Source organism: Corvus cornix, chromosome Z (assembly GCF_000738735.6).
Source record: "Corvus cornix cornix isolate S_Up_H32 chromosome Z, ASM73873v5, whole genome shotgun sequence".
NCBI lineage: Eukaryota > Metazoa > Chordata > Aves > Passeriformes > Corvidae > Corvus > Corvus cornix.
Window position 1 is genome coordinate 40900455 of NC_046357.1, and position 13463 is coordinate 40913917.

General features: G+C 35.1%; 1 protein-coding gene across 5 annotated transcripts in view; it reads right to left on the bottom strand.

Moving 5' to 3' along the window:
- VPS13A (vacuolar protein sorting 13 homolog A) overlaps nucleotides 1–13463 on the bottom strand; it is a 109933-nt gene that overhangs the window by 27293 nt on the left and 69177 nt on the right. For 3 of the 5 annotated variants that reach the window (XM_039567711.1, XM_039567715.1, XM_039567713.1), the window contains 10 exons: nucleotides 12777–12880; nucleotides 11238–11535; nucleotides 9678–10073; nucleotides 8784–8888; nucleotides 8546–8692; nucleotides 5073–5111; nucleotides 3946–4074; nucleotides 3134–3267; nucleotides 1551–1680; nucleotides 932–1167 (listed from right to left, as the gene is read on the bottom strand). In XM_039567711.1, the coding sequence (XP_039423645.1) occupies nucleotides 932–1167; nucleotides 1551–1680; nucleotides 3134–3267; nucleotides 3946–4074; nucleotides 5073–5111; nucleotides 8546–8692; nucleotides 8784–8888; nucleotides 9678–10073; nucleotides 11238–11535; nucleotides 12777–12880 (1718 nt within the window). The remainder of the gene's footprint in view (nucleotides 1–931; nucleotides 1168–1550; nucleotides 1681–3133; nucleotides 3268–3945; nucleotides 4075–5072; nucleotides 5112–8545; nucleotides 8693–8783; nucleotides 8889–9677; nucleotides 10074–11237; nucleotides 11536–12776; nucleotides 12881–13463) is intronic. The other 2 variants (XM_039567712.1, XM_039567714.1) reach the window with 1 other exon arrangement.

Sequence of the window (13463 nt, forward strand, 5' to 3'; positions counted from 1 at the left end):
AAGAAAACAAAACCAACTATAAGCACTGCTAGACTAATGACTATGGATGACTGCTTCCAAAGAAAAACCAATTTAGTGAAACCTCAACACTACTATGTATCTAGGCAATTAGCTGCCACTTTTAATGGAGTGTTTCTACTGTCTAAATATCAGAACACAGTTTCTCAGGTGAGGGCAAGTACTGGAATTTTGTTAGTAAATGATGGATGTGACTATGTGAAGCCTATGTGTATGTGAAGTTTATGCTTGTTTGCTTTGCAGTGCAGTCCAAAGAATTAATCAAGAAAAAACAACCCTCACTCTGTCAACCTCAGAACTGTGAATATACAGAAGGGTGTGGATTATGGCAATTATATTCAAGCATCCCTTGATGATTTTGAAGAGCCCCTGTTCAAATATATGATAACACACATTTCTGAAGCATTACATAACTTTTCTGCTTCCCTCTGAAATGTTGTAGTAGGAAAACCAAGCAGTAGAGGCCTGGATCAGCATAATTAATCAACCAAAACTAAAGAGACCTATAAACTTTTGAATCAAAATTTTCAACACAGAATTCAGCTGCTTCTGTAGTGAAGATAACAAAACCCACTGACACAAACTATCCACAGACCTTACTCCTTAAAACTCTGTTAACACTTCTCAAACTACATGGGCAGGAAATACTTCTGTTTGGTGTATTGGGAAGTCTGCCACACAGAGTTACAAATACATGTTCCAAAACCACATACATCTAAATACAGAAGGCATATGCATTACTACAAAACACAGTGAAAACATTTCTCTTGACAGCAGGAAAATATAGTGATTAGGTTTGAATATTATTAACCCAGACTTCTTTTTACTCTTTCATCACAAGCCAAAATGAAATTCACGGAGTGAAAATACCTGAAGTTAAACATTTTAGATTGCTGCACACAAAGTAAGTTACCTTGTAATTCCAATGTACGACACTTCTTGTTTTGTGTAATTATTAACCAATGAAATTCCCACATCTTGCAAAGACAGAACAATTTCTTGTTCTGCTAGTTCTGCTTTTACACTTTCATATGTCAATTTAAATACATTCTCATCTTCAGTGATCAGGACAATACGCTGCAAACCTTCATAAAACGACATTAAATAGATCGCTTTTCTTGAATCCACACTGAGTATTTCCATTTTGTCCTACAAATAAGAGAGGAAAAGTTTTTACAACTCTATTAATCGTTCTACTCCACAAAAAAAACCCAAAAGTCTTAGCAACACAACAATGGAAGACATTTTTTTGAAGTACAGGAAAAAAAAGTAATTACAAAGTTTTACAACAGTCTCTCACCACACACACTGACACTTTTCAACTGAAGACAATGTTTACTGGCACAAGCTCTGGCAAACAAAATGTTATTACTGTTCTGTGTTTGGAACTTGTGTGAGATGGCTGATCATACTCATATTAAATATTAATTATGAATTAATTATGAATATGAAGTTTCATGCATACACTGATGAATGGACATATAAACATAAAAGTAGACACCTTTAAAAGGAGATTTTGATAAAAAACATACCTCTTTTGGGGCTAATTCCTCGGTTCTATTTCCACATCTCCATTTTAATTTCCTAGATCCTGTTGGGTCTGCCCAAGTATACAATACTGCCTTACTTGGCTGAAGACAGTCTTCCAATTCACTGAGGGAGCTAGAACAAAGTAATTTTAAATTCAAATGTCGATGAATATTTTGTGTCAATGACCTTTGCATTTTAGCATTTCAACAAGAACACTAATTATATTTTCAACTAATGAAAACAGACCAAAAATAACATTATTAATGAGAAAAAACACAAAAAACCATTCTCAGAACAGTAATAAGAACAAGGATTTGTACTTTAAAATACATACATGTACTTTAAAAAAGTATATACAGTAGATTTTAAATACACATTTTCTTCCCCCCTTATGATCAACATTTTCAGACAAATGTGTTTTAAACTCCATTCCACCTCAAAAACTGGCAGATTTGTCTCCTCCAGCTCTCTGAAAAGAGGCTACCTCAGGAGAGGAAGTGGAGAGATGCTGATCTCTTCTTGCTGGGATCCAGCAATTTGAACCATTCCCTTGCATCCACACTGTGCCAAGGGAGGTTTAGACTGGACATTAGGAAGACTTTCTTTCAAAACACTGGAACAGGCTTTCTTGGGAGGCAGGAGATGTCCCTTGACTTGGACACTAACCTTAATACATGCTTTAACTTTTGATCAGACCTGAAGTGATCAGGCAGTTGGACTAAATGATAGGCCCTTCCACTTGAAATGTTGTACTCTGTTCTAATTAAATTGACACTAGGGATGCCCACAACTCCCCTAAAAAGATAAAAATTCCTAATCTTTACAGAGGAACACCAAACCAATCAATCATATTTTTCAGAAAAACAGGAAGCAAACAGGATTTGACTAGCAACGCCTCCATCTTCCAAGTAAAAATCTTTAAACAACACTGCTCTGCCTGACTGAGGGGAAGAAAGAGTAGAGGCTGTTTGGCTTTTAAAAAGAAACAATTCAAGAATGCTGCAGGTATACACTTCTCAGCATTGCACAGTATCTGCATATGGTGACAAAGCATTACAAAGACATTACAGCCCGAGAACAGAATAACTGTGTGCATGTGCAGAACTAAATCTTCAGTGACTGCAGAAAACTAGTATTTGTTAAAATTATCCTAGTTTTGGTCTGGCTTGGCAAAATTTATGTGACTACCTCTCATTTTTTAGTACATTCCCTCATATCTCACATAACTTTAAGCAATTCTTTCAGCTAAATCTCCCTTGTTACTTATTCTGCACAGTCAGCACCTACACAGTTCCAGAAAAGCACATCCTTTGCCCCCAGCAAGAATGTAGATGTCAAGGCCACAAAATTAATATTAAAAAACCACCACAAAACATCTCACTTGCAGAACTACCTAGCACTATATAACATTGGTAACAATTCATTGCCTTCAATTTACGAAGCAAGAGATTTTTGGGTGCTCCAACAAAATTAGACAGGCACTTCTTTAAAATAGGCTTCTTTAGAGAATACATGCTGACAATATACAAAATTACAGTTCACATGTCTCCATGCAAACATCCACACTAAACCTTTTCATACATACCTTTGTCCATACTCAATAATTTCCTCTTTGGTATGGTTTATCAACAAAAATGGAGCTGCACCATCATGGTAATCAGAAAAGGTAATCACTGTAGAATGTTCAGTCAGATTAACGTCCACTGCAATTCCTCCAAGCTATTACAAAGTAAGTAACAGTGGAATTGATTTCCAGCAAAGTAAATGTAGTTTCAATATTTTGAAAAACTTTTCCTCTCATCATAAGATGAAACCATCATATAGTAAACCTAGCCATTTTACCATATCTTCAAAATATTTCCTTGATCTAAATGCTAGGTAGGAGGTATTACACTTAGTAATTAAAACTATGCAGCAGTTCTGTACTGTGAAAAGTTAGGCTGGTGGTAGAGGAACCTTCCTTATTACCAGCACACACATTCAAGCCCTCAAGACCATTATACTACAAAAACCACTCACCTACTTAAAAACTACTGCTAGATGAGACTATCTGCAACATACAAGTAAATTTAGTGGAGTCAAAGCTACTTTTCAGAGCAACTCAGTGTTACTTTAGAGCTTATTAATACTTCTCACAAATAATACTTGCAAAACAATCTGCGTTTTAGCTCCTGTAGAACTGCTTCCCAGAGAAGCATTTAAAACAGAATACCTACTTATATCTGTACACAGACAAAAAAGAGAGCATGGGAATGAAAATGCATAAACATAATCTTATCCTCAGCTAAGGTTTTGCAATACTTGATTGCATGAGAAAAAACAGTTTTGAGAATGAAAACGAAAAAGTGAATTAATGCTGTTTTACCTAACAAGTAAACATGGAAGGCAACACGTTACCTTATTGTCCAAATGCAGTAAAAGACAGTTTTCTTGCTGATCAAAATTTATCTTTTTTGGAGGGAGATCAGAATTTTCAACTCTAACAAGCAGTTTGTTGGCATCATTTTCAGGCCAAAAGGGAATGCACTAGAAAAGAAAAATCAGAAATTTCAAAGTGAGAATACAACTGAGGCGTCAAATACAATTCACATTAGCCCAAAATTCATCTACTAAATTCTATTCAAAACTGTATTGATTTGGATCAGAAACCCTATTAAAAAAACCTAAAAGTTAGTACTTACCTGAATACAATAAATTCAAAGGAAGTGAAGAAATAATTCAGACTACAGTGAAGAAAGTGAGGAGTTAAGGAGCTAAAGTGAAAACAGTAAGACTTCATATTCACACAAAGAAGTACCTTTAAAATGGATAAAGTACATAAAATCCAGTATAAAACAGATACAACATTGAAAATGCCAAGCTTAAAAAAAAAAAAAAAAAAAAAGATAAAACTGTTCTTCCATTAGCAAACCTTTTTCCAAATAAGTATAAATTTCAAATCAATCTTAAAGTGACAAGGAATGACAAAACAGGATATCAGCATAAATGCCACTCCAGGGTAACTTGACATCAGCTACTAGCAGTCCTTTTAAAAGTGGTTCATATATATTTAAAAGTACATATACACACATGTATGTGGGTATAAAACATATATACTGTATGGAGCATTAGGCAGCTAAAGCAGAGCACATGTTCTGCTATTCACATTCACAACTGAAATCACAACCATTATGGATTTAAAAATCTCAGAGACAATCTCTCTTCCATCGTTTACTTGCTAAATGGATACAACCAGAGGGTAGAGAAGACACAAGTTTTAATAGTAACTAATGAAAAGTCTCTAAAAAATTCATAGAGTCCTGCCACAAGAACAAGCTATGACTAACAGTAATTCTCAACTATCAAGAGCCAAAGTCTATTTAGATAGACCGTCTTTCCCGTATTTCAAACTGTTGACATGCAGCAGCCAAAATTTGAGAACCATCTTTCTCTAACATAGTTTAAGAAATGAGATGTCCATATTTAATTACATCTGAATCCTAGAATTAATTCTTCAGTGGTGAAAGACTAGTTCACCAACTTACCATGCCACTAAGTTCCCTTTCCCATTGTTTCTCACACCACAGGAAGCAGGAAGACAAAGGAAAAAAATATAGTTAAATGGTAAGATTGAAGGTGTTATTTACATCAACGTATCCCACAGACAAAGGAAAATTAAACTGTGTTGTAAACTACCATAAAACACAGCAAGTAAGTCTCAACATGGAATTATTTGAGCCCAGAGGACGTTCAAGGAAAATCAGTCAACAGTAAATGAAAGTTTAAAATCCAAACCAAATAAGTGAAAAGGATTGGCTAAACAAGACATTACAGAATCAACTACAGAGAATTGAAAGATTAAATTTTTGTAGTAGACTTTAGCCAGATTGTGTCACATAATGATGTCATTTTCAAGCCTTTTACCACACACTTGCTAAGTGCTTATATTTACACAACAATTTTGCTCCCACAGTGGGATCTTTAATTTATATTTAGCAGTGGTGTTATGAACAGTCTTCAGCAATATCTTCTTTCTCGAAGGATATATGTTGATCAATTGCTTTGCACTATACATAATGCAAAAGACTGTCCTTAGCAAGCCACTGCACACTAATCACTGTCCAACAAACTCTATTGCAATCTTTGAAGAACGGTGAATTTTTCTAAAAATAGTGATTAAGGTTTCTGATATATTTACTGCTTTCCAGACAGGGAAGACGTCTCAGAGGAGATTGGTTCTACATAAGAATTGCTTTTGTTCCTGAAAAGACAAGTTATCTGTCACTATAGAACGAACAGTGTGTTTAAAATAAAAATCAGCAGGAAAGGCTCTGCTTAACTTAAAATGACAAGAATACAATAGGGGGAGAAAGGAGCAAGCCAAAATATGCATTAACATTTCAGCAAGCTGCTTAGTTTTTTCAAGATCGACCTAATGTAAGAGAGTTATGTGAGAAATACTCAAAAAAATCACAGGCATTAGTTCAAAAAATAATCTAGACTAGCAGAACAGCAGAGCTCCCCATTTCAGCAACAGAATCAGATGGAAACTTCCTCCTGGAAATTGTTCTGGATTAAGAACAGAGATAGACCAAAGACAGACCAATAGAGGCTTGATACTACCTACATTTAGAAGAGATGAAAAACATACTGGACTAGGCAACTGAATTACAAAAGAACAACCCTGGCAGACCAGGTTGTCACAATATGGATTTTTAGAGACTGCCTATCAAGGGGAAAAATATGGACACAATGCGAATAGAATGGCTTACAGATTCTTCTGTTGACCTGTACTGCTCTATTTGGTAAACTGCCATTCTAACCTTTTAGAAGTTTTTAGGAGTGATCCCAAGATCTTCAAGTCTTCCCTGGATACTTTATAATTGAAAGAAGACTAAGATTAATTAATACAATTATGAAATACCTAAGAAACACTGACATTTGTGGGACAAACTAGAAAATCCTGTAGGCATACGAATAAAACAGCCAACATAGGAAACCTAGAGAGGATATATGCAGATGTATTTCAACTTTCAAAACTATTACCTTTGAGTAGTTTTTGCAGAAATTACAGAAGTTTCTGTAAATAATTTAGCTTATTCTAATAACGAAGATATATAAAATATAAAACAGAAAACAAGAAATAATACCATCTGACTATTTCCTAAGAGTACGAAATTAGATATGAAGTTGCCCATACCACCACATATACACTATTATACACTATACCTATTGTCATTTCAGATCTTTACCAATGAACTAGATGAGGAATCATACATGTAAAGAACCCAAAAACTATGTAAGGCCAAGCAAAAGTTTGGTTCAGAGGAACATAAGAATATTAGGAAAGAGAACAAACATGTAGGCTTATGTCAAACAGTCCACTGTTGAGTAAAAGCAAAGAAACTTTTTTTTTTAAATAATGATTAGCATAATGGAAAGCTGAACTGACTCCAACATTTAAAGATCCAAACATCTTAATGCACACTTAACAAAAATCACAATGGAACAACATATCAACATCAGTAACTGAAATATTACTTAATGGCATGTCTCTAATGACTGTATCATTAAAGATAATACGCACAGCTAAGGAGCATGTACTGAAGGTACCAAAAAATTACTGAAAGATCTGGTTAGGAATCTGATTGAATACATTCTTTTAACTTTTGCAATTTGGTTTGCAAGCATTTTTGGTAACAACTTAGAGTATTTACAGTGCTGACATTGAGGCGCTGGAGAATGGCAACAGAGCTGCTGAAGGGTGTGGAGCACAAGTCCTGGGAGGAGTGGCTGAAGGAGCTGGGATTGTTTAGTCTGGAGAAAAGGAGGCTCAGAGGCCACCTTACCACTCTCTACAACCGCCTGAAAGGAAGATGTAGCAAAGCAGGGGGTGGTCTCCAAGCGTCAGGACCAAACGAAACAGCCTCAGATTGCACCAGAGGATGTTTAAATTGTCTGTCAGGAAAATTTTCTTCACTGAAATGGAAGTCTGGCATTAGAACACACTGCCCAGGGAAGTGGTGAAATCACCATTACTGGAAGTGTTAAAAAAAACTGTGGACATGTTATCTGGGGATCTACTTAGTGGTGGTGGTTTATTTATGGTAGTGCCAGGTTAGTGGTTGGACTTGATACATTATCTTAGAAATCTTTTCCAAGTTTAACAATCCTGTACTTCTAGGATTCTAAAGGAAATCAGCTGGGCCTTCAACCATGCTATTTGTTATGTTAAACTCTGTTTTGGATAATGCTCTCTTAAAGAGGGAAGGGGAGTGGAAAGGGGATTTCACCCTTCCCAGAAAGCACTGCAGCTTTAAGAAACCTCCAACACTACCCTAAACAAGCACTGCTTTCCCTACATGTACTGCAGGAAGGCAGAATGGCCCAAAGACTCAACACACATACAAAACATAATTGTGTGATACTGCAGTGCAACCAGTCAAGATGCACACAAGTCTGCAATAGGCTCCACCTCTGCAGCACAGACAAAAGCCCTAAAACCCATTTTCACACCACTTGGCCTGAGGGCCAAGGATGCCTTTCTAGGAAGTACACATTGAGCACCTAAAAGCAGAAGAGAGACTAGATCCAGAAGATCAATTTGAATCTCTCTGAACTGATCCATGTGAGGGAATTTCTTCCCATACCAAAGTGGCTTCATGCATACCAGGTCAGTCAAAATATTTTACCATGTACTACTGCTAAACTGAACAGAAGCTCCAGTGCCACTGCAGAAAGCTAATACATTCATAATATAATATAAGTCTCCTCATACTACTTATGATGCAAGGTGACAGAATGAAAAATTCCAATTACAATGTAAACCAGCTTTACAGTATGTCCTAATGCAACACTGAGAAATGGTAAAGGACACAGGTCATTTATTGAAAAAGCATGGTATAGTCAGGCATTGTCATGGGACACATACATGGCTCATGTTTTCCATCAGTGAGTGCTCAAACCAGTTTTTTTTCTTTAGAGACAAAACTTGGAATAGGTTCCATTATAAGTTTACCTGTTGCAAAACAATGGGAATCCACTTTTCCTTGCCTTCTTCAGCTACTTCCAAAGTGTATTTACTTCTATTTGAAATCATAAAAAATGGAGTGAAGGTTACAATTCTAGTAATATTGAAACTGCTGTTGTTTATGGTGACACCAACCTGTGAACAGAAAGACATTATTTTAAGTACACATTTTTACCCCATTTATATCTTGTGAAAATAATGAATTTGAAAGATAAATTTAACTCACTTGATATTCCTTTTTATGACTCTTGCATTTCACAGAACCATGACTTCCAACAGTGTCCAATGAAAACTGATCAGACAGTTCACTGTCAGTTACCCTAAGTTGTACCTGTGAAGAAGCACCCTGAATTAATTTTCAATTTACAAGTCACTACAACATTTAAAATTATATATAAAGTACGCATAAACATAAATGGAAATACTGGTGTTTTTATTGAAAAGTCAGGACATAACAACTGCCAGTATCATCTCACATGGTATTTTCCACCATGCTTAGTTATAACCTATGTGAAATAAGCATTTTAAGTGTAAGACACTCCAGAGGAAGCATCACATAAAGATTCTTTAAAAAACTTATCATAATTAAAATTTCAAAGGAAAATCAATGCACAGTTGTAATCTCTCTCATTCATCCATCAGTAACATTCAGCATTAAAAAACTCAGGAAACTCAAACGGTAAACTTAACCTTAGCATTCTATGAACCCAGAACCAATCTACCAACCACCATTGCAAGTATTCATTTTTCAAGTAGCATTCATTTTTCAAGTACCCCAGCTTTACATTTCCTACACAATTTCTACGTCTTATTTGGAGTAAGAACCTTTACTGACAGTTTAAATCTAAAATGAAATTGTTTTATTTAGAAAACACTTCTCAGTGACCTTTTTCTTTCAAAGTGAGGATCTCATTCTTAACAACACCTCTGACAATGTAAATTTCGTATCTCAAGCATATCTGACAACACTCATTTTGAACACTGTTTTTAGACAGAGATATTATAGGTTTCATGCCCTTTACAGAGCATAGGATAGAGTAAATAAATTTTAAAGTGTAAAAATGCTTTCATACAACAACGTAAGGGAGTACAGGGCTGTCAGATTTGCAAAATACAATACCTTATTATTTTGAAGGAAGTTTTTAGGCTGGAAAGTAAAAAGGAGGGGCTTTTTGTAATCTGGAGGATGCTTGCGGTGAATACCATCAGCTTTGTATTGTAACATTCGACCGGTTTTATTCACCATCCAATAGGGACTGTGAATTGCTATAATCATCTGCCCAGTTGTGTAGGTCACGTGAACAGCAATATCCAGTTCAGTCTTATCCAGCTCTGTGACACAGTGAAATGTTGTGAAGCTGATATCAGGCAGATTGCTTTTTATATGGTACTCGCTTCTCCAGTTTTGATCAAGATAGTTAAGCAACTGCAAATCTAGTTTTGTTTGGTCCAAGACTGCATTATGAATCTGGACTGAACATCCTTCTTCTAAAGTGTCATATTTGTTCCCATTTCCCTTAAAAAGACAAGCAGACACCAAACAGGATACATTTACATGAATCACACACAAAATTCATATCAACTTTTATGTTTTAGCTAGCTTTAAAAATTATGACAGAAGTTATTAGGCACAATTTTAAAATATCTTTTGTGTTATTTAACTATGTTACTTTCCTAAACATCTACCTTAAAACAATATTTTGCAAAGAGAACCCTAATGCATGGTAATCAATGCTCATCATCAAAAGCCCATCTGTCACCAAATTCAAATACACATATGTTCTTAAGTGATAAATTTTCTCAACACAGTACTTTCTTCGCTAAATTTAAATTCGTAAGAGACATACAAAGATGAGCCTGTTACTTCCATACATTTGGTACAAGCTACGGTCTCCAGTCATAGTAATTGTTTATTTGTGATGAAGTTTTACTATTAGATTCTAATATTTGAGGTCAAATACTAAATATTAAGACCATCTGAAAAAAAATCTGTCTCCCAACTGTATTTCTATTATCCTAAGTGATATCAATAAGGAGTGGGACACAATTATACCAGATCCATAGAATGAAACATATAGTGCTGAGGAATCAATGTCTACACTGCATGTTTTAGGTATTTTACTCAAGACTGTCTCTCATCTGGCACTGGAAAGAATGCCTGCTAACATTCAAAGTGCACCTAATTGTTTAATTTCATCTGGAAAGAACTTGAAGTCTGGCACTAGGCTGCAATTCAAGCCAAAACCTGGCAAAAAAGGCAGGCCTATGAGAATTTGTTAAAATAATGCTACTGCTGAAAGTCAGTGACTGCACATAAAATGCTAACACAGGGTGATCCACTTGAGGCAGGCTTCACAGGAAAAGCTGCACTATTTAATTAGGCTCAAGACGCACTGGAGCAACTGAGTGACTCTCACAGGGCCAAACTTGTACAGTGCTACATTTTACTTTGCATATATCTAAAGAATGGCTTAATAACGCCACATGTCACATTCTGTGGTAATATTTCAATTCTGTAAATACAGACTTTATTAGACTATGTAAGATGTATGCCCTTTTAAGACCTGTGAACTTGCTTCACAAATACTCCATCAGAATCCCTTTGTTCTAATCTCCATTTCAACCAGCTTTAACATTATAAGTGGGAAACATTACTAAAATTCAAGCATTATGTAATTACCTCTACAGAATAAGTTATTTGATAAGGAAGAAGATTGCGGAGAAGAACAGAAGGCCATAAATGCACAACATACGGAAAATCCCATTCATCTTCTGCACATAATGATGTCATCAATGAATCTTTTACAGGAACAATATTGATGATAAGTGAGTGGTTAGTTGACCTCACAGATTGGCATTTCCTTTGCAATAAACTGTCAACATTTTTCATAATATCATCAAATGTAATTCCTTCACACATATCATATTCTCCACCCACTCCGTTTTCATTGGCTAGTGGTTGCAAACTCAGTATGGATCTGTAAATGAAAACATTTTTAGACACTTAATACGGGACATATTAACACTTAATATGCAACAGGGACAGTCTAATATTATTTGGATTTAGGAAGATTTCCGGCAGTAATTTATTGCCTGCCTTTATCTTGATTAAAGGAGGAATCAAAAGATGGACTGGGTCCCAAGAGTTTATACTATTGTAACAGCTGGGGTTTTTTGTTCCATACCTCCACACGCTTCCCTTACAAAGAAAGGGTTATTGGAGATTCTTATGAAGAGACTACTGAATTTCCTTACATGTGCTGCTCTATTCCTGTTCTAAGCTAAAGGTCTGGATCAACAACTTACTCCTATAACAGATACGCAGAAAGTGCCCTTCTTTTCAGTCCCATAAAACATCAAGTTAGTTCATGGATTATTTACATACATGGCTTTTATAAGGCAGAAGCTTTAATCTAATACAGCTGCTCCTCACTGAAGATTTGTTTTAACATTTCCTGACTGCCTAGTGGAACTCATCTGTGCAATGAATCAGAACATCACTAAATCTCATTAATGAAATACAGATAGTTAAAATATCAATGAATTAATGAATCTACAGTAAAATGTAACTTAAGTAATGAAGAAGATACAAAGCTTTCATTGTAAAAAAATTAGGAGAGTGTTTGGGGGAAAACGGAAGGAGGAAAGAGTCTCTGCAACCATAAAAAAAAAATTAAAGCAAACCTACCTACCTAAAACTTGGTGATAGTTCAGCTAAAATGTACATGCAAACTCATTGCAGCTTTGTTATTAGATTGAATGTGATAATAACATAGCTATGCTGTAACCCAAGTTTTTCTAAGGTGATGAGTCTTCTTTTACATCTTTGATAGAGTTTAAGTGTATATCTTTTAATCTTTTACTTCAGAATCAAAAAATCAAAAGAAGCCTTTTCAGAAAAAAACCAAAACTGCACTAATTCACCAAACATCACCCCACTAAGAAGTGTACTGTGTGAATTACAATCACTGTGTTCCAGAAGTACCTGAGCTCAGATTCTTAAAGTAGCTTAGCTAATTTAACTTGTTCATAAAAATGGATTTCAAAATTTTAGCTTAAGACTACCTGCCCTGAGAAGATCCTATCCAACAATGAGAGCACAGTATTTTTTCAGTATTAGGTAGCAAGGGTAAACAATTTTTTTAGCATAATTGTATGGATACAATAATAAAAAATAAATAAACATATTCCACAATAAAAGAAAAATACAGCAAAGTACCTGTAAGAGGAAAAGGGTATGTTGAATTCATTTTCTGGTGAAGCAGTCCCTAAACATCTTCCTTCTTCAAAAACATTTAACGGGATTGAAAAGTGATTCCTTATCTATGTAAAATAAAAATCCAGCAACACACATTAGGAAAAACTGTAAGGACAAAGTATTTTGAGCTTAATAAAGCAAGAATGGGAAGTCTTGGTTTTCATTTTACCCATTTACCACTCAAGGTCAGTATTTCAGGTGAACTGTCTCTAAAACAGCAAATCTTTTTAAATTATCTGGTTGTGCAGTTTGATGCTGTATTTTGTTTATGAAATAAATACATTAACTGCAAAATGCTTTTCAAGGAGAAACACAAGACTGAAAAACCAAAGGCAACTAAATCTCAACTATATGGTACCTTTCCGAACAGTGGTCTCCTAAAAGTATAATAGATACAAGGTTCAAAAATCCATAAAGTGAAAGTGTAAGGGAAGTCAGAAGTTTAAGGTTAAATCAGTAATGTCCATTATCATTCAGGGGCATGCAGTTATCTTTCTTGCAAACATTATTTTTTATTTATTTCAGGGTTAATTTAATGGCATTAATTAGCTCTTAGAAATAAAAAATTTAAAAAGAACCAAACAGTAAATTTTGTTATTAATCAAGTCATAAACCACTTTGAATGAAAAAAAGCAACTGAAATGAAAC